Here is a 22,478-nt window from a genome sequence, read left to right on the forward strand (position 1 = left end):
ATCTGGCCATTCTCCAGTGCCAGCTCGTATTTCTAAAAACCTGAGTGCCCTCATGCCCTGTTTTTCTGCCATCCTCTGGCTAATACACACCTGTCATATGTTAACTTAAGTATTTATGGTTGTAGCTTCATCTCCATCACTGTGAAGAACCTAGGACAACCCAGAACTCTCCTGGTAACCAGTAGAGGGATAGGAGATCTCTAGTTATAGAGCATATCTGGTCCCCCTAATACCTCCTATCCTCAATCACAAAACACACTTTACATGCAAACACACCTCCAAATACATACACATTCTATGCCTTCTCAATTTACCTTCTTTTCACCACACTTCTCTACAAACTCCAATTTGCTCACCAGCTCTTCTTACCCCCATTCATTACTCCCTACTTTCCACACCGCTAGCTTGCACCCATAAAACTATTTTCTTTTCTTCATCCAACTCACGCACAGATCTACACAGACAGAAACAAACCTCACAGCCATAAATAATCATCCCTTGTCCACTTTTTCGGTCTGTTGCTATTCATAGCTGCTAGTGATATCCTACCTAAACCCGGGTAATGCGCAGTCAGGGCCAGATTAAGGGCCACATGGGCCTGGAGCTGAAAATAATAAAGTGCCTATTAGGGGAAGTGCCATCCCACCAGAGGTGGGGCCAGTGATGTGTGGGTGTGGCCATCTGTGTTTGGGCGTGGTCATCACCATGGAGGGCACAGCTTGCACTTCCCTCCAACTACCTACATCTCCCTCCCATCCTCCCTTATATAAAGAGTGTGCCACTAACTGGATCACACAGCATGTATGTAAAGTGAAGAGTGGGAATACGTCCCAGCTGTTCCTCATGCTGGGACAAGCTCCTGGCTAATCAGGATAGTCCCCTAAAATCGGGACTATCCTGATGGAATCGGGACAGTTGAGAGGTGAAGTTAAAACACTGTATATTGTATGTATCTATATTGATCCTAATATATAAACATTCACTGTCCACTGTATTAAGTATAACTGAACACCTGCTAGTTAATGCAAATATCTAATCAGCCAATCATGTGGCAGATACTCAATGCATAAAAGCATGCAGTTATCAGGCGCTGACTGGTCTGTGGAACAGTGGGGTATCTGTTCCCCGGCCCGGTCCATAGTGGGCTACCTTGGGCTGGGTCACTGGGCCACCTGCATTTTTTTCATTTAAAATGTTCCTAATAGGCTGCTGAATCTAATCTTGCTCCCCAGGCTAAAATTTGACTGCCTTCCCCTGTTAGACATGGTCAAAAATTACAATCGTAATTCAGACCAAACACCAGAATGGAGAAGAAATGTGATTCAAGTGACTTTTACTGTAGGATGAGTGTTGGTGCCATACGGGTTGTTTCAGTATCTCAGAAACTGCTGATCTCTTGGAATTTTTACACTCAACAGTCTCTATAGTTTACAGAGAACGGTGCTCAAAACCAGAGCAGCAATTCTGTGTGTGGAAACGCCATGTTTAAGAGAGACGTCAGAAGAAAATGGCCAGCCTGACACGTAGGCGATAGTAAATCAACCATGGGTGATATGCAGAAGAGAATCTCTGAATGCACAGCACATCCAACCTTTAAGTGGATGTGCTACACCAGCAGAAGACCACACCGCATCACAGAATACAAAGCCCCCTTGTGACCACCACACAATAAATAGCAACCTTGCAACCGCCACACAATACATAGCACTCTTGTGAACACCATACAATACAGAGGGCAACCTTGAGACAACCACACAATACAGAGAGCAAAATATGATTTTTATTGATACAAACAAACTGTGCAGACAAACTGTTCAGTTAATGTGTGAGAACGTGATTATCAGCTGTTGGTCATTTTCATACCTCCGAACACCTCAAATGGCCAAAGGGGAATGTATAAGATTTGTTATATATAACTATTCTTTCTTCAAGTGTTCATACATCTGAGCAGACAAATTACAAATAGTAAAAACACAGTTACCTGTCACTGGCACCAAGGTATAAGCTCCATTGAAAAAGTTGGTAATTTTTTTGTAAAAAAAATTAACGGATCCCTAGGCTAATACACACGGGCCATTCACACATACATATTATATTTTCACATATCCCTTGTTGGGCCTGTTGTCACATATCTCCTGTTCTCACGTATCCTCTGTTAAAAATAACTTGTTCCTACCTGTTGTGTTGAGCACTGCTGACCTCTGTCCGGATCTGGGTGGAAGTTGGCACAGCATGAGTCACACAGCACAAGTGACACACAGCCTCTGTTGGCGCAGCCCCCACAACACTCAGCAACAGGCAGCCTCGCGATTGGCTGCCTGTTGCTCTAAAACAACGAGACCGCTCTATGGCAACCAGGGAAGCCACCAGCGGTCTACATCACCACCCCGTACCTGCAGGAAACTTGTTTTGTGATCTGATTCATTTACTATTAGGCCTTGATTAACTTTGTCAGATTTTGCTGAACCTTTTTATTTATGAATGCCTTTATTGTTTTAGAACACACTGTTAATTAGGATTACTTGAGGTAAATGGGCTGGTTCTGACGTGTTCCGCATTCAGAGTATTGTTAGTTTTACCTATTGAGCCAATGGTTAAATTTGAATAAACCAATCATTATAAAGATAAGCGAAATGTTTACACAAATTTTTTTCACCTGACTGTACACAAGGCAATAAATTTGTTGAGAGTACAATATCAATTTCACTACTACAGGTGTGCACAAAAAGACTTTGTTAGCCATGCAAATCACATTCTGTGTATACGACTCCTTACACCTATAGAGGCGAATCGAAGCAGGCAAAGAGCGTGCACGTGTAGGGGAGTACAGAAAGGGCATGTTCAAGTAAATGCTAATGATTTCAGTTTTATAAACTGGGGGGTTAATGTACAATTAGCTAATCATCGCCATTGCTGATATTGTTGCCAGCCCTAATGCAAAATATACTCCTCTTGATAGATGTATCTGTGTATGTGTCCACGTCTAGTTGAGTCACATTTATGTAAACACACCCTTACTGTATGCTTTCCTTGGTGTAAGGAGACAAATGTCAACGATACCAAAAAGTCTACATACGGGCACAAGCATACTAATTCTTGGAATTGGTTGATTATATTAATTGTAGTCATCCCAAGGATGCAATTGAGCCAATCATACATCTAATAGTGGGATGAACTCTTCAACCAGCAAGCCGCACTGTTGCCGAATCCCATGGCGAATCTCAATGTAGCTGGGGTCTCCTGCCCTTTTAGAAATAAAAAACTGCTTTACAATATTTATAAGGATATAACCCTTACAAAACACAGCATAATATGAAGACAGCTTTATACATCTTCCTTTTTACTTGAAGTTGTGAAAATCTGTGTGTACTCATTTGGCTGTGATGATGGAGCTTGCTACTTAAATCCTTAGGTGTATTCTCTCTTACTACCATGAATGTTGCACTAGTCTGCTTTGTGACATTGAGAAAAGTACATAAGCTGGCCCAGTATGTCACTGCCAGTGATGGTAGGGTCCCAGATTTGAATTTGCAGACAGGTATCGTTTTAGTACTTAGTATATTGCACATGCTTGGTGACATGTAGAAAGGCCTTACTGCCAAGATACTGTGCTGGGTCATTGTACTAGTACCCATGTGCTCTACTAGCAGAGATATTGAAGTACTGGTTGAGGTTCCCCCAGACAGCATTTTGTTAGTACATTTGATGTTGCTCCAGGCTGGTTGATGACATTGAGAATATTCCCCCCTCTCCCCCAGCTATACCTAGCAAACAACCTGGCTCTGTCCAGATTCTCTGTTTAGAGCTAGTGGTGGAGCCTCTGGTTTAAGCCCCACGACAGGCTTCTTTTAACTACCGTGTCTAATGTACCAGGATAAATGAGGACACTGAGGAAGTGCACTTACATAAGCTTAAGCTGGCTCAGAGGACTGGTAGCCTGATTCTCTGCTTGTAGAGATGATTGAGTTCTTAGTTCAAATCCACAAACAGGTGTACCGTTTGTGCCTTGGATTTTACTCCTGGCTTGTTTAAGACACTGAGAAAATTAATCTCTTTTACTTGCACCATAGATGCTCAGATGACTAGTAGCCAGGTGCTCTCCTGACCTTAGATGGCTGAGGTCCTGGTTCAAATCCCCTTTGTACATTGGTTGGTGCACCTGGCTGTTTCATGATATTGAGAAGAGTATCCTACTTACCTCAAGTATGATCTGTCTTTATTCACATTGAGGGCATAAGTTAGTGGGCAAGCCAAAGCTAATAGAGTCCCAGGTTTGAATCTCCAGACAGGTATCATTTTAGTACTTAGGATATTGCATATGCTTGGTGACATTTAGAAAGTCTTACCTCCTAAAGACACTGTTCTGTGTCACTGGACTAGTACCCATGTGCGCTACTAGCAGAGATGTTGAAGTTCTCCCAGACAGCATTCTGTCAATTCCTTGAATGTTGCTCCAGGCTGGTTGAAGACATTGATCATAATCTCACCACCCCCCATACCTAGCAAACAAGGTGGCTCTGTAGACTTGTGTCCAGAGTCTTTGTTCAGCACTAATTCTGGAGTCTCTGGTTTGAACCCCAAGGCAGGCTTCTTTTAACTACCTTGCCTGATGCAGCAGGATGAATTATGATACTGTGTGAAAAAGTCACTTATATAAGTGTAAGCTGGCTCAGAGGACTAATATCCAGGTTTTCTGGTTGTGGAGATGTGAGAGTTCTTAGTTCAAATCCACAAACAACTGTAGCTTTTGTACATTGGATTTTACACCTGGCTTTTTAAAGACATTGAGAAAAGTCTCTCACTACTTGCTTACACCATATGTTGGCTCAGAGGACTAATAGCCATGTGCTCTCCTGACTTTACGATGGCTGAGGTCCTGGTTAAAATCCCCATTAGTACATTGGACTGTGATGCTGAAGTCCCCGGTTTGATTCCCCAAACAGGCTTTATGATTTTTCCTGTGTCATCAGCCTGGTTATTAGGTTCTCTTCTGGAAGTGATGATGTGTTAATTTGTCTAGCATTCTTTAATAAACTTGGCTGTTGTGTATAAAAGCACAACAGCCAATGTATGTAAAAGACAATTCTTTCTTTTACATTATTAATGTGATTACTCTTTTCTCATTCTTGAGACACTTCTATTTCTCATTCTTGATGGGAACTCTGTTGTCAGTTGAGCACTTTACTGTTTGCCCATTAGACTGGACTAGTCACTGGACTAGTACCCATGTGCTCTACTAACAGAGATGTTGAAGTCTTGGTTTATGTTCCCAAGATAGCATTATGTTAGTACTTTGGATGTTGCTCCAAGCTGGTTGATGACATTGAGCATAATCTCCCCACCAGTCCTGTCAAACCAGTTGGCTCTGTAGACTTGTGCCCTGGTTCTCTGTTCACAGCTAAAGCTGGAGTCTCTGGTTTCAACCCCAAGTGAGGCTTCTTTTAACTACCTTGCCTGATGCACCAGGTTTAATTATGACACTGAGGAAAACCACTTACTTAAGCTTAAGCTGGCTGGGAGGACTAGTAGCCTGGTTCTCTGATTGTAGAGATGATTGAAGTCTAAGTTCAATTCCACAAGCAGCTGTACATTTTGTACCTTGGATTTTACACCTAACTTGTTGAAGATATTGAGAAAAATCTCACTACTTAATTGCACCAATTGTTGGCTCAGTTGACTAGTATCTAGGTGCTCTCCTGTTGTTAGGATGCTTCAGGTCCTGGTTCAAATCCCCCTTAGAACATTGCTTTGTGTACCTGGCTGTTTCATGATATTGAGCAGAGTCTTACTACTTACCTGAAGGATGGTCTGTCTTTAGTTAGTCCCAAAAGTTGCTCCATATGCTCCATATCTGCAAAATGCAACACAGTTCCCAACTGGCTAACACAGTTCCCAACTGGCTAACACAGTTCCCAACTGGCTAACACAGTTCCCAACTGGCTAACACAGTTCCCAACTGGCTAACACAGTTCCCAACTGGCTAACACAGTTCCCAACTGGCTAACACAGTTCCCAACTGACTAACACAGTTCCCAACTGAGAAAAGAAGTAAAGTAATTTAGTGGAAATGTAAGAAAGTAGTTCTCTTTTCATAACTTGACTGTTGTACTTTTACACACAACAGTCAAGTTTATTAAAGAATGCTAGACAATTAAGACTTCTAGAAGTGAACCCAATAACCAGCCCCTGAACAGGCTAATGACATAGGAGACACCAAGCCTGTCAGGGGAATCAAACCAGGACCTTCAGCATCACAGTCAGCAATCCTGGCAACTAGCCATCCAAGCCAGTACATGATAATAAGCAGCAATGAGACTTATATCAATGTCATGAAGGGGCTTGGAGCAAAATCAAAGTAGCTGTAAGTGTTACCTGACTGGGGATTCAAACCAGGAACCATATAACCTACAATCAGATCACCTACGTACTGAGCCACCAAGCTTGAACATTTCTTGTAGGTATGGAGAAACTTTTCTCATGGACTTTATCAAGCCTGTTGCAATATGAAATGTGCAACAGGCCCATGGACAGTCGTCTACTATGACTGTCCATGGGCACCTTAGTACTCTCAACTGAGCTAACTTATACCTTTCTCAATGTCTTCAATCAGCCTGCTGCAACATTCAATGTATTAAAATGAGACCAGAGAGGGGATTCAAACCAGAGGCTCCTCGATCACTGTAAATAAAGAACCTGGCTCCTAGCCTGGTGAGCCATTCCTTACTTTAATCAACATGTGGAGTCTTTCCTCACTGTCTTTAATCAGTAACTGTGCATCAGGAATGGTCCATGTTGCTGAACTTCAAGTCAATAAAGCGTTGTTGCTTAAAGGAAGGAATGGCTCACCAGGCTAGGAGCCAGGTTCTTTATTTACAGTGATCGAGGAGCCTCTGGTTTGAATCCCCTCTCTGGTCTCATTTTAATACATTGAATGTTGCAGCAGGCTGATTGAAGACATTGAGAAAGGTATAAGTTAGCTCAGTTGAGAGTACTAAGGTGCCCATGGACAGTCATAGTAGACGACTGTCCATGGGCCTGTTGCACATTTCATATTGCAACAGGCTTGATAAAGTCCATGAGAAAAGTTTCTCCATATCTACAATCAAGCTTGGTGGCTCAGTACATAGGTGATCTGATTGTAGGTTATATGGTTCCTGGGTTGAATCCCCAGTCAGGTAACACTTACAGCTACTTTGATTTTGCTCCAAGCCCCTTCATGACATTGATATAAGTCTCATTGCTGCTCGTTTGCTCATATACTGGCTCAGATGGCTAGCTGCCAGGATTGCTGACTATGATGCTGAAGGTCCCGGTTTGATTCCCCTGACAGGCTTGATGGTGTCTCCTATGTCATTAGCCTGTTCAGGGGCTGGTTATTGGGTTCACTTCTAGAAGTCTTAATTGTCTAGCATTCTTTAATAAACTTGACTGTTGTGTGTAAAAGTACAACAGTCAAGTTATGAAAACAGAACTACTTTCTTACATTTCCACTAAATTACTTTTCTTCTTTTCTCAGTTGGGAACTGTGTTAGCCAGTTGGGAACTGTGTTAGCCAGTTGGGAACTGTGTTAGCCAGTTGGGAACTGTGTTAGCCAGTTGGGAACTGTGTTAGCCAGTTGGGAACTGTGTTAGCCAGTTGGGAACTGTGTTAGCCAGTTGGGCACTATACCGCATATTGCAGATATTGAGTGACTTTTGGGACTAACTAAAGACAGATCATCCGTTCAGGTAAGTAGTAAGGCTCTTCTTCAATATCATGAAACAGCCAGGTACACCCAGCAATGTTCTAAAGGGGATTTGAACCAGGACCTGAAGCATCCTAACAACAGGAGAGCACCTGGATACTAGTCAACTGAGCCAACAATTGGTGTAATAAAGTAGTGATATTTTTCTCAATATCTTCAACAAGTTAGGTGTAAAATCCAAGGTACAAAATGTACAGCTGCTTGCGGAATTGAACTTAGACTTCAAGCATCTCTACAAGCAGAGAACCAGGCTACTAGTCCTCCCAGCCAGCTTAAGCTTAAGTAAGTGGTTTTCCTCAGTGTCATAATTAAACCTGGTGCATCAGTCAAGGTAGTTAAAAGAAGCCTCACTTGGAGTTCAAACCAGAGACTCCAGCTTTAGCTGTGAACAGAGAACCAGGGCACAAGTCTACAGAGCCAACTGGTTTAACAGGACTGGTAGGGAGATTATGCTCAATGTCATCAATCAGCTTGGAGCAACATCCAAAGTACTAACATAATGCTATCTTGGGAACATAAACCAAGACTTCAACATCTCTGTTAGTAGAGCACATGGGTACTAGTCCAGTGACTAGTCCAGTCTAGTGGGCAAACAGTAAAGTGCTCAACTGACAACAGAGTTCCCATCAAGAATGAGAAAATGAAGTGTCTCAAGAATGAGAAAAGAATAGTCACATCAATAATGTAAAAGAAACAATTGTCTTTTACATACATTGGCTGTTGTGCTTTTATACACAACAGCCAAGTTTATTAAAGAATGCTAGACAAATTAACACATCATCACTTCCAGAAGAGAACCCAATAACCAGGCTGATGACACAGGAAAAATCATCAAGCCTGTGTGAGGATTCAAACTGGGGACTTCAGCATCACAGTCAGCAATCTGGCTACTATGCCACTGAGCCAGTACACAATCTAAGCAGCAGTGAGACTTTTATCAATGTCATCCAGGGGCCTGGAGCAAAATCAAAGGTGGTGTAATTGTCAGCTGGCCAGGTAATTGAACAAGGGAAGTCATGTAGACAGTAAACAGACCATTTATCTACTGCACCACCAAGCTAGCACATTCTTTGAAGATATGGAGAGACTTTTCTCATGGACTTCAGCAAGCCTGTTGCAACATGAAATGTGTGAAAAAAGAAGCCACTTGGAATTTAATGCAGGACCTGTACTATGACCGTCCATGGGCACCTCACTACTAGTCAACTGAGCTAACTTATACTTTTCTCGAAGCCTTAAATCAGCCGCTGCAACATTCAATTTACTAAAATGAAACCAGACAGGGGATTCAAACTAGAGACGTCTCTATCACTTCAAGCAAAGAGACAAGTGACCAGTGTGATGAGCCATTTCTTTCTTTAAGCAAAGTGCTGGACTTTTCTCACTGTCTTTCACCAGTAACTTTTTATCAGGAATGGGCCATGTTTCTGAACTACAAGTCCCAACAAACTCAATAAACCTCTGTTTGACCATCAGTGGAGAGAGTCCAGCCACAACTGGAGTCCTCTATTTCTCTGACTGCAAAATGCTTCGGTATCTGATTATCTGATATTTCTACAAAGGTACCTTTAGAGCTTTGAAACAATGGTATCAAATTATTCTGCTCTGTGGTGGGGTTTGTACATGTCAAGGACTGTATGAAGGGGAAGGTGACAAGTGATATGTGGAGTGATGATGATGATGATTTTGGTGGGGCTCATCTCTCCAGTAGACAAATTGCAGCTGGGAGCAGTGGTTAAAGAGAGACCTTTGGGGCCTCACAGATAACATTCTGTTAGTACCTTGGATATTGCTCCAGGCTAGTTGATGACATTGATCATAATCTCCTGCCACCCCAATACCTAGCAAACAACCTGGCTCTGTAGACTTGTGTCTGGAGTCTTTGTTCACAGCTAATGGTGGAGCCTCTGGTTTGAACGCCAAGACAGGCTTCTTTGCCAGGATGAATTATGACACTGAGTAAAATCACTTACATATGCTTAAGCTGGTTCAGTGGTCTAGTATCCTGGTTCTCTGTTTGTAGAGATGATTGAGGTCTTAGTTCAAATCCACAAACAGTTGTTGCATTTGTAACTTGAATTTTATACCTGGCTTGTTGAAGACATTGAGAAAAGTCTTTCTGCTTGCTTACACCATGTGTTGGCTCAGATGACTAGTAGCCAGGTGCTCTCCTGACCTTAGATGGCTGAGGTCCTGTTTCAGATCCCCCTTTATTCATTTGTTGGTGCACCTGGCTGTTTCATGACATTGAGAAGAGTCTTCCTACTTCCCTGAAGGATGGACTTTCTTTATTCACATTGAGGGCATAAGTTAGTGGGCAAGCAGTAAAGTGCTCAACTGACAGCAGAGTGTCTGTCAAGATTGAGAAAAGAGTAGTCTAGTGGCAAGTTAACCATGTAAGAAAGAGTTGTCTTTACATACATTGGCTGTTGCAGTTTTATACACAACAGCCAAGTTTATCAAAGAATGCTAGATAAATTAACACAACCAGAAGAAAACCCAATAACCAGCACACAGAGCAGGATAATGACTTAGGAAAGACCATCAAGCCTGTCAGGGGATTCAAACTGGGAACTCCAGCATCACAGTCAGCAACCTGGCTACTATACCACTGAGCCAGTACACAACATAAGCAGCAGTGAGATTTTTATCAATGCCATCCAGGGACCTGGAGCAAAATCAATGGAGCTGTAAATGTTACCTGACTGGGGACTCGAAAAAGCAAATCCTTATAAACTGTAAACATATCATCTAGCTATCAGACCACCAAGCTAGAACATTTGTTGAACATATGAAGAAACTTTTCTCATGGACTTCATCAAGCCTGTAGCAACATGAAATGTCCTAAAAATGAAGCCACTCGGAATTCAAAGCAGGGCCTCTACTATGACTGTCCATGGCCACCTCATTACTTGTCAAGTAAGCTAACTTATATTTTTCTCAATGTCTTCAATCAACTAAAAAGGGGATTCAAACCAGAGCCTCCTCTATCACTGCACGTAAAGAACCTGGTTAGTAGCCCACTGAACCATTTCTTTCTTTAAGCAAGATTAGAAACTTTTCTCAGTGTCTTCAATCGGTTACTTTGTATCAGGAATGGGCCATGTTTCTGAATTGCAAGTTTCAGCAAACTCAGTAAACCTCTGTTTGACCATCAGTGGAGAGAGTCCAGCCACAACTGGAGTCCTCTATTTCCCTGACTGCAAAAGCCTTTGGTATCTGATTATCTGATATTTCTACATAGGTACCTTTAGAGCTTTGAAACAATGGTGTCAAATCATTCTGCTCTGTGGTGGGGTGTGTACATGTCAAGGACTATAGGAGGGGAAGGTGACCAGTGATATGTAGAGTGATGATGATGATTTTGGTGTGGTCACCTGTCCAACAGACAAATCACGGCTCGGGGCAGTTTGTGGTAGTGGTTAAAGAGAGACCTTTGGGGCATCCTTACACTTAGGGAAGTTAGTGAGAGAGAAAAATATTGAAGTTAGCTACACTTAAGTTTTAATTAAGTTAGATACAAACCTGAAACCTTACTGTGTGATGAATTTCAGGTATCATCTATAAGATAGCCACAAAGGGCCTTATTCATTAAGGAACATAAATGCCAATACGTGCCATATTTTGTGTCAAATTGTTCTGTGCATGCCCAGAGAGTGCAGCAACGTCCAATTCATCTTAGAGCACAAAGGACCCTTACTACAGACTACAATGTTAAGGGTGGATAGGGGATCAGAAATCGGCGTATGAATGTAGTCAATATACAGTAAGGGTGTGCCAATATAGAGCGTAATCAGCAGCGTCCGATTCAAGCTTTGGGCATCTCAAAGGTACGTATTTTTCTGTCATTTCACTTGTTCCGGTTGTAGGTCTGGTGTAAGTGCAGATTACTAGCGATGATGGTCTCATATACATGCTAGAACATGTGTTTGCAATCAGGAGCAACTGTAAAAATGTATTTTATGTACAGTAGACCTTAATAACATCCTAATAAATGTATTTTATGTACAGTAGACATTAATAACATCCTAATAAATGTATTTTATGGAGAGAAAAAAAATATATTTTTTCATTTTTCAATGTTTTGTCATTAATAGCTATAACAGGTGACAATAACTGAATTATGTTTCTGTGCCTGACTTTATATTCCACATATGTATTGGACATATCCTGCAGTGTATCATTTGTTAGAGCAGAGCTGACCCAGACCTGTATTCATCAATCCCCACTATCTGCTGTCACTCCTCTTTCACCCCAAGACTTCCCTCCATCTCATACTGCAACTCTCTCCAACCTAATCCAGATATCTTCATTATCCTTCCTCACCCTGGAATGCAAGATCTGATTGTAGCAAACTCACACTCAGCCATGATCTTCATACTCTAAAACTAGATGCGTTCAACATTTTTCATTGACAATAATAATGTCCTTGCCGCTTCTCGACCTAAGATCAAATGTCGTTCTTTATTATTCCAGAGAGGTCAGGGAATTTTCTGATTTGTGGTGTCTGGAGCCTGAGATTGTATGTTCCCCAAGTAATCTGGTCTGGTGGGGTGTCTGAAAATGCACTGGTGGACGGAGAGCGAAGGGACGAGCCCCCACACTTCTTGACCTGGATACCACTTTTATTTTTTTGCCCTGGCCTTATAGCAGGGAAAGACAGATTTTTTTTATACCCACTGTCTGTAGGGCTGTGGCCTGTGGACACAATTTATATAATAACACATAGCACTTAGTACCAAGCACTTTTTTACCTTTTTTTGCCCTTTTCCTCAATGGAATGATCCAAACACCCAAGGAGCCAACACAGGCTTTTTGCACTGCACTGGGAGATTTGGGGCACGCTCCTTGGGCTTCAGTAGAAAAAAAAAATACACTATTGTCCTTGCCACCACAAATCATCTTTTACTTGCTTACGACTTTTTGTCTCAACTCCAAATCACTTGTCTTCTCCTTCTCTGCTCATTTTTAGTTCCTTGAACTTGGCTTCACTGTCCACACCTAAATCCACATGCACACAGCAACACTTACATTGTGACCCAATCCACTTCTCACCTAGACTAAAACTACACCATACTTTATCCTCCTCTGATTTGGCTGCCTCTTTCTGCAACACATTCACTTCAAATCTAGATAAAGCAGTGTAATTCAGTGATCCAAACCTCAATCGTGGCACAGCAAACAGGCGCATTACCTGCAAAAGTGCTTGCGCACTGCAGAGCCCCATTGGAAGAAATCTCTTTCAAGTATCGACTTCCCTCACTATAAATGTATCCTAATTCACTTTTCTAATATCCACCCAGTTTTCTAACCACTGTCACCTCTTTGCCACCATCAACTGGCTTCTCTGCCCACTTGCAATACCTCACCCTTTCTCTCTTACAGCCTATATCTTTGCTACCTATTTCAAAGACATAATAAATAGAATTCCAAAAGATGTCACCTCATGAGCGACCCTGGATGCCCAACCCACATTCTCCTACCTTCTGGCACAGTGCTGGCACCTCCCAGGAAAGAACCACTTGGTTGGGATAGCAATCAGAGACGCACCAAGTCCAGCCAAGAACAGTTATGTATGAAGCCGAATTCAAAGGAAGGGAGAAGGTAGAATATTGGGATAAAGCTGAGGTGAAGGATTGGAAAAAGTAGAATCATGATGTACAGTCAAACAAAATTAGATTAGATGTCAGCCCTGCAGACCTTATTGAAGCTAAGACCACCTCGACTTTGGCCAGATGTGATTTCCAGTCAGGGGTTTAGATCACAATATCATCCAAATAAGCAGCTGCATAAGCTGTATGGGGTTGTAGCAATTTATTCATGGTCCTTTGGAAGGTGGCAGGTGCCCCATGCAACCCAAAGGGTAGGACTTCTATTGGAAGAGATCATTAGGGATGGAAAATTCGATCTTTGGCTTGGATGAGGAAGTTTGGCCGTTCCCAGAGAGTGAGGTCCCAATGTTGTGGATATTTTGGCAGGTCCTTTAAAACCTTGCTTCTGACCGTTGTATCAGTTGCCGGAATATTATTTATAGTGATCGGATCGTTAACTACCATGTGTTACAAAGATAATTGGTTTTAGTCTGTTCTCAAACTGAGGGACAAAGGGATTCCAATTCCAGAAGAAGCTCCCAGAATGCCGAGCAATTAGAGATTAATTAATTACTGAATCACATGTGCACTGAGGGATCATTTCGGTGGCAAGATATGGGGAGTTGTGTATTCTAATATGCCTCTTTCAGCACAACTGTTGTCGTATTCCTCTGTTGGTTGACTTCAGTGTTGCTATTAGTGATACACTTGTGCCTCCTACTATGTCGTGTTCAAAGTCCCTTACAGGGAAAGTCCACTTTCAGAGAATTCCAAGATTTCTACAACTAAGCTGCTGTGTAGATACAATTATATCCAATCCACAGTTCTGAGCTTATCTTTTGGGAACTGAAATAAAAAAATCTGTTTGGATCAAACAACTCTCTAAAGGTTGACTTCCCCTTTAAAGCTTCTGAATTGCCCATTCTTCTGCTAAATGGCCCACACAGATGAGCCTTGGGGACCTGTCTGCACTTATCATGCTGTCACTGATTGAGGGTATGAGCAGGTGTATTATAAACTGACCACTTTTATACATCTACACAAGCACAAAAATATTTCTTTATTTCCGTTAATTATGTACACATCTCTCTGAAAATAATACCATGACTATAAAACATATGTCTCCCTAACAGGAACTGAAAACGCAACATACACAGTGAAGAAAACGTGTGCTTTAAACCTAGAGACGTGTAACGTGACATACAGTTTATCTTCGGGGAACTTTAAGACTAACCACATGTCTTCATGCTGTGACACAGACTACTGCAACAATAATACTGCCCAGGGTAAGAGGAACATCGAGAGAGCATAAAGATTGTATTAGTAGTTAAGATAGTTTTTGTATAGTGGCTTAACGTGGACCATTTCACAATAATGAAAGTGATACCAAATGACATCCATAGTACTCTAGTAGCTCTTAAATAACCTATTATAAAAAGCAAAGTAAGTGCAAAGAAACAGAAGAAAATTACTACTACCAAGTCACCAGTATCACTGACTGTCAAACATTGTGAAAGTGAGACTGAGTACACTCAAGAGAGAACATGGAGGGCATCACGATCGCAGTGGAGACCCATTTGGGGTCTCAGTTATTATTCTATTTCAGAAGAATGATCATATTGGCACTGAAATCCCAAATGGGCCTCCACTGTGCATGTATATGCCCTGCTGCATGCTCACAAGGGCAATGGGGGGGCACCTGAAGTGAAAGGACATGCATCGCCATCCATCCTTCGCAGTGGGCCCCATAGCACCCGCATGGGTGGGTATGGAAGATATTATACCCCTGTTCTCACATCAGTACATATTGCAGTATATATTTTATAAAATTGGCTAATGAGGGACTTTTATTACAACTGCGGAAAATAAAAAAGTCGTTGCCACCCAACACAACCTACACCGCCCTTTCCATTTGAACCGGTTTCAAACAAAGACCTTCAATGGAGGGTTTTCAGCATAGTATCAGAATACATACTACATCCCCAACAAACATTTTTGCCAGAATCTTAGAGACAGATCTAGTTATTCGATGCGATCATCAAACAACCTAATCTGTGGTCAATATGATTGACACTCATGATAGGCCAAATGGTACTGATTTGGTTATATGGCATTCCAACTAGATCACAGAAGACTCAAGGCATAACAACCAGGAGATTACCTCAAACACATGGCAATGTGGTCACCGGACAACTGGAAACTATAACACGGAAAAGCAGTCTGATTCCGAGCAGACCTTTTGGTGCAATATTTGGCCAATTTAGGTGTTCTTGACCAAGTAAACTTGCAATTAATGTTCATTTACATCTTATACCTCCTAAGTCCCTTGCCGCCCATATTGAAATGGAACTTAGATTTACTAATCCGTCTACAAAGGAAAAGTTGCTGCCCATAGCAACCAATCAGATTATAGCTATCATTTATCTAGTACATTCTAGAAAGTGATAGCTAGCAGCTAATTGGTTGCCTTGGCCAATACCTCCACTTTTCCTTTTTAGAACCTTTAGTAAATCTACCACCTGGAGTAGATGTGAGAACTATTGTCAAGTCACCATAGGAAGTAAATGTGCTTTGCATGTCCTCTTTTAGACAGGTGCCCAATGAAGACTTAGATATTTAAACATTCTCATTGAGACATTTTCTAACAGCAAAATTAATTAGTTCCACAGCTTCAGTTGTATGGATCAATTCCTTAATAGCAACTGGCCTGAGACCTGTATTTATATACATGCGGCAGAACTAGGCTAGCCATCTTTTCAACAAGTACAACTTCCTTTTATTTGCACCCTAAGCAATGAAATACTCAATGAGCTGCAAATATTATTTCTTGAATTCATCAACTAACCTTTATTTTTACCATTTATATCCTCAGTTCCTCCTCGGAACGACACAGAAAATGGTGTTGAGTGTCCATCGTGCGACCAGATCTATGTAGACAGTTGTGTGGTCAATGGCACCGTTCGATGCACTGGCTCTGAGACCAAATGTCTAAAGTTTACAGGACAATACGTTATGCTTGGTACGATCTGTAGCTCACAGAGAACTGGGAACCTTATTGCAACTTGACTCTTCTAGCGTAAGCTAAGTATCGAGGCATGATCTGACTAACGTTTAATATACGTGGCATTATATTACATACATACAATATTACATCAAGACTGATGCAGAAGGGGATATGCGCCAGTTTGCGTTGGGTATCTTGTGTGAAATCGCTTTGCACATGCCCAGACAATGGATTCACCTATGCAGAAGCACCTATGCAGATGTGCAATTCTGGGATTTACACCTGTCTGCCCCAGGACAGGTGGGACAGGGGTGGGAAGGAGCATTCAAACATTGGCTGAGTACAGTAAAGGCGTGTTTATGCAAATGAGGCTCATGCAGACCTGCAGAAACACACTTACACGCCTATCAGGAAGCGTACACTTTGCACCTGCTGTAGGGGCCGCTTTAAATACTTACTGATTGATGATGCAGAGGTGAACACATCTCCAGATATGTATGGGGTTGAAATACTCTACTTTTCAGTGTTCTTTTATTCATGTACATTCCCAATTTGCTTCCATCTCTGCATTAACCCCAATGTGTCTGCTAGATATTTCATGTATGGTTTGCCCAAAGCCATAAGATCATTGACAAAGGAATAAGGATGTCCAGATCCCAAACACCAAAATACACTGTTATATGCAAAATAAATAATGATAATTGTATCTAACACAACCCTTACTAAGTTGGGACCAGCCCCTCATGCATCTCTTACATGAAGGGTGGTCTCTCTTAAATGCTTTTGTCATCATTTGATATATCATATTTGTGCATTTTAATGTTTTTATTATATGGGTAGTAAAGCACCTGTAACTGCATTTTCCTGTATAAAGTGGCCTGGATGATGCAAAAGGCATCCCAATGAGAGCACTGTATAGAAACCAATGCCTTATCTCCGAAGCTTTAGATGATATGTAAAGATCAAGTCATTATGTAGGTGGGTGGTCTGTGGCTGCTCCCATTACACCAGTAATATCTCATAAAAGCACACCTCATTGCTTGAAGTTTAAATATTTCTTAATTGCAGATAGCAAGGAACATCCCAGCCCTTACTAACAGATAGAACTACGTTTCACCTCTGCAGCCAACACCAGCGTTACGCAATCAGCCATGTGCATACCTGTATAATTAGGTGTAATCACTCAAAAATAGGTCATTAACATCTCAAAAGAAGGAAAACAGTATATTTGTTGCAGTCCAAACCTTATAACTACATTAATGACCTCTATTGACTGGTCAATAAAAAAAAACAACATTTACTTTCAGATCTGTGCAGCTAAGATTGTCTGAAAGATGACTAACCCAGTAGGTATAAGTAATTAAGGTGACATTGACTGGCAGATATGGTCACAGTACCCTTGATCATTGATGGTCATCCCCTTTTTGCCGGGAACTCAAGTGTCAGCAAGCCATTGTGCTGGGAACTCAAAAGAGGCAGATCGCAGTAGAATTATTTAGTGTATAACAGAAGACACATTCTATAATCAGAGGACACAAAACATAGATTCTAGGATCCCACTAGAAGACTGAAGAACATTAAACTCATATCTGGATTGAGTCTGCAAATAAATGGTCACTAATCTTCCAAGAAATGTTTATATTGCTGTAAATATTTAAAGGAAAGGGAAACCAGTTTTAGGTGGATCTCAAGGTTCAGATATGGTAGACAATAACCAATTCATTATGTCTTTGTCTCTAGAAACCTGCCAGCCAAACGCTTTCCAGGGATGTGTGACGGAGAACGTCTGTGAACATCCTGATGATATACCTTTGTACCCTAAAGCCCAGATATGTGGGAAGAACACTCTGCAGTGCTCAGCCGGAAACAGCTCTGCTCCGATACCATGATGGTGGGGTATCTGTGTTTCAGATTCATGTATAAAGGGTATTGAATACCTATTACTGCAGTACTGAAATTAAAGTGTGGCACATCAATCTTTTTTTCCAGTCTTCTGGGGAACATCTATTTATTTATTTGTTTGTTTGTTTGTGGGAGCAGAAGAGTGAGACCTCTGCTTTGAGGACACTACTTTTTCCATCATGTCATGTTAGTTCTAGTCTAATTGATTTACTGTAACAACCTGTTGGTAAAATGCGTGAGGTGCAAACCTACAGCAATATTTGCTTAAAGTTTGCTCCTACAGCCTTAGCTTGATGGACAGGTGACACTCCCACCTTGCCTTTAAAAAGGAGTTCTCTGCAGGTGTTCTGCTTGATTACTCTCACTACAGGCACACACTGTCAGCTTGCTGTTTTCTGTGGAAAAAGATGCTTCTAAACCATTTTAAAATATGTAAATTATCTGGTTTTTATCTTGGCACAATCCAAAGGAAGTTAGATGTTTTACCATTCAGAAGTCATATAAAGAGGACTATGTACAGTATTTATGGAGTGTTATTTATCAGTCAGCCTATAAGGTCTTAAGTATTTAGAGTATATACCAAGGTAGGCAGTTTGTGGATCAGGCAGAAGAATAGTCTGGAATGAAGACAAGCATCAAGAGCCAGATGGGTACTCAGACAATTCCAGAGGTCGAGAAGCGGAATGATAGTCAGATGATGCCAGGAGATTAGATTTAGGGAAAAAAAACAAGGTCATACACAGAATATAATTAAAAAAGAAATAAAAAACTCTTAATAAGGTTAGAATAACATAAGTGGAGGTTATCTCTATAGGAAATTCTATAAGGACACCAATAACTTTGAGACTTCTGACAGTGACTACATAACATGAAGCCAATACTACACATAATATATCAACATAAAACTCACCTAACATGCCAATGCTATATCATTCAGCTAAACCTATGTATGATTTCTCCCTCAAACTTAAGAAACAAATCCCCTCGGATGGATATCACCAAGGTACTCATAGAAGCACATTTTCCCCTAGCTATAGATATAGATATATAGAGGTATACAGATACAGATATAGATATAGATATAGATATAGATATATAGAGATAGATAGATGTACTTGCTCAGTGACCCTTGTAGGTTTTTTTTGCAGGTTTTTTTTTTTGCAGGATTATTTATTCTCATTAAGAGCCGTGCCTATGGGGCCCCCTTGCCTGTGGGGCCCCCAGGCAGCTGCCCATCGTGCCCAATGGAAAAGATGGCCCTGGTTACAACCCAACTAACACTTTCTGTAAATGTTCCAAAATTCGTTCATCACCCTGGACCAGAAAGAGGAAAATCGTTCCTTAGATGGCAATCCCTACACTGGCTCACTGTTTCCTCCAGAATACAATTCAAATTACTCACACTTACCTACAAAGCCATCAACAACACCACCCCTTCATAAATCTCAAATCTTATATCAAAATATTCTCCTTTCCGCCCTCTTAGATCTACCTCTGACCTGCGCCTTGTTTCATCTCTGGTAACCACCTCTCACTCCCGCCTACAAGACTTCTCCCGTGCTGCTCCCCACTTATGGAATTCCCTACCATAACCAATCAGGCTTTCCCACAGCCTTCAAAACTTTAAACGTTCTCTGAAAAACCCATCTCTTTTCTAATGCTTACCTTATCCCTGATGATACTATTCACACTAATGCACCCTCCCAACTGTCCCAGTCTCCACTCCAATCCACGCTCTCTCCTCTTGTTTCAGCTGTGCCCTCTTCCACTTAGAATATAAGCTCTCTAATGAGCAGGGTCCTTCATACCCTTTGTTTTCATGTCTGCATTTATTTTGTCTACCTTATATGTCATTGTTTTATGTATTTCCTGTTTTCTCTACTGTATGGCACTGCGGAGCCTTATAAATCTACGATAATAATAATAATAATGGCAAATCTTCTTGGATGTAATATGTAAAATGGAAATATACTGCCATTAACAAGGCATCTTGCACAAGTTGGAGCCTGATTTAGGGATAGAAGCAAATCCACCTAAAGGGCACAAATTTACACCTGGACAATCCTTACTGTGATGCAAGGGATGCAAATAAAATTTTGTTTTCTTTGCAGAGAAAAAACTGTCTGCGTTTGCAAGTAGCAAAGAAATAAGATGCCGCTTTAATTAATCATTGTGATTTAGAGATGAGCTAGGGTGCTTCCCTCCCACCTCGAAATTTTAAACCTTCGCCACCCTGCAACACCATATGCTTTTGCCAAGATGCAAAAGTGGACAATCTTGCTGGATTGACTCCTAATTTTAAATCAAACTAAAAATGGTTGACTTGATTCTCTTCCATGTCAAGGGGAATAAATTTATCAAAAGAAACCACAGTAGTAAATTGGGAAATCGGGAGAAGAGCATTTTGGATCAGGTGAAAAAGGCCATGTTGGAGCGTCTGGAAATTGGGTATATTACTTTATTATTAACCAGCAAAACTCTCAGATTTATAGTTTTAATGCCTTGGCATGCTGCCTAGGGTAACCTGAATCTGGATACACTACACAGAGAAAACACATCTGAAACAAAATAATAGTTAAGTGAAATTAGGTCAACGACCATGAGTGGTTTCACAATGAAGTAATTCACTATATCCTGACATCCTAGCATGTTAATTCTTGCACAGATCCCTATGACCTCATGCAGCCTGGAAAAAACATCAACAACATTCGTATGTACCAACACTACTGCAGCCAATCAAACACAATTCACGGGCTGACGAGAACATAGTAGATCAACACTGAGACCGAGAAGCATGCAATGCCAACATTACTAATACAAGAACAATAGTGATACAATTCTGAAGCCTAGTGTACTTTTTCCCCAGCAATTCATAATTTGAAATTACTTTTTATAAATAGTTTAGCTTCATTTTGCAAAGTTTTGGGAGGAAAATCAGTTTTAAAGTTACATAGATTGATTCAATTTTGCTGCCTGATAATCACTCGCCCTGCTTTGCCTGCCACAATTAAAAATGAATATAAAATAAATAATAATCGGGCAGATGTGATGATTGACGGACCTGGAAATCACTCATGTCTACAGTGTGCACCCAGGAATCCTTCAAGGTCCTAGCTCCTGCCATGCGGTGTACATGCTGCTTTAGGTCATGTGGCAAGTCAGACACCAGGTGAATCCTGTTGTACTATCAAGTCAAGCCATGGTCAGAGTCCTCATACATAAGGCGTTAATATCAAGCTTCATATGTCCAAACTCAGTCTTCAAGAGCTGCCCACAGTTCATGTTTTCTGGGTTTCTGCCTGTAAACACAGGTGTGATAATTACTGGCCCAGCCAAAAAGATTAACTTACCTGTGTATTATTAAAGAAATCCAGAAAACATGGACTGTTGGTAGCCCTTGAAGACTGAGTTTGTACATCTCTGTTTTAAATGTGTGTTCTAAAAGCATGGTAAATATCCGTTATTTCTCATTAGAAAAATAAAGTCCAAGAAAAAAAAATATATAGGACTAAACCATGTTGTATGTTGTACATACTGTAGACCATTATGCTGCAGGAAGGCTTTTGGAACAAGCTTTAAAATTCTCTGTTAAATGCGTGGACAAACTACAAGATAAGCTTTTATAAGGGGCATTGTTATCCAAAGTTCCTGAGTTGAAGATCTGCTCAGTGAACCCACACTGACTGATATGCGGTATGGTTCGTTTGTTATAACGTGGCAAAAGATATCGAGACTCTTCACCATGTCCTCTTCCACCAGGACAAATCGCTCTGCTCCCAAATTTGCTACAATACAATATTATTTTCATACACTTTCAAACAAATACTGCAGCGACCTGGCTGGATGGTAAGCGGCAGAGCAATGACACAAACACACGGCAGTTCCTAGCACATCTAGGACACATTGGCACACCGCAGTGGCAGAAAAGAAAAATGGGGGTCCGCCCTCCCTCGCACCCCCCGTGATGTTGGATTTTAAAAAGGAATCCAAAACTCACGAGAACCGAGATCCAACAACGTAACGAAGACATTTTGCCTCGTTTTCGATTCCGAGGGTGCGCGACAGTACCGAGCCGGCTCGCGAGCCAACTCGGAACCCCCAAGTTCAGGTGTGTTCGATTCTTGAGGAAACAAGTCTGAGCATCTCTATGTAAAAGTAACACAAACTTGAGTCTTCACTAACAAAGACTAGTCTTTGCCATACAGGTTTGTGTACTCTGCCATGCCTTGCTCAAAG

General features: G+C 41.2%; 1 protein-coding gene across 1 annotated transcript in view; it reads left to right on the forward strand.

The window, feature by feature from the left end:
• The window catches only part of LOC142107885 (uncharacterized), a 28,220-nt gene extending 9,899 nt beyond the window's left edge, over window positions 1–18,321 (forward strand). The window contains exons 3-5 of the mRNA XM_075191528.1: window positions 14,470–14,622; window positions 16,209–16,355; window positions 18,081–18,321. Of these exons, the coding sequence (XP_075047629.1) occupies window positions 14,470–14,622; window positions 16,209–16,355; window positions 18,081–18,229 (449 nt within the window). The 3' untranslated portion in view covers window positions 18,230–18,321. The remainder of the gene's footprint in view (window positions 1–14,469; window positions 14,623–16,208; window positions 16,356–18,080) is intronic.
• The last annotated feature ends 4,157 nt before the right edge of the window (window positions 18,322–22,478 follow it).

This window comes from Mixophyes fleayi, chromosome 11, assembly GCF_038048845.1.
Source record: "Mixophyes fleayi isolate aMixFle1 chromosome 11, aMixFle1.hap1, whole genome shotgun sequence".
NCBI lineage: Eukaryota > Metazoa > Chordata > Amphibia > Anura > Limnodynastidae > Mixophyes > Mixophyes fleayi.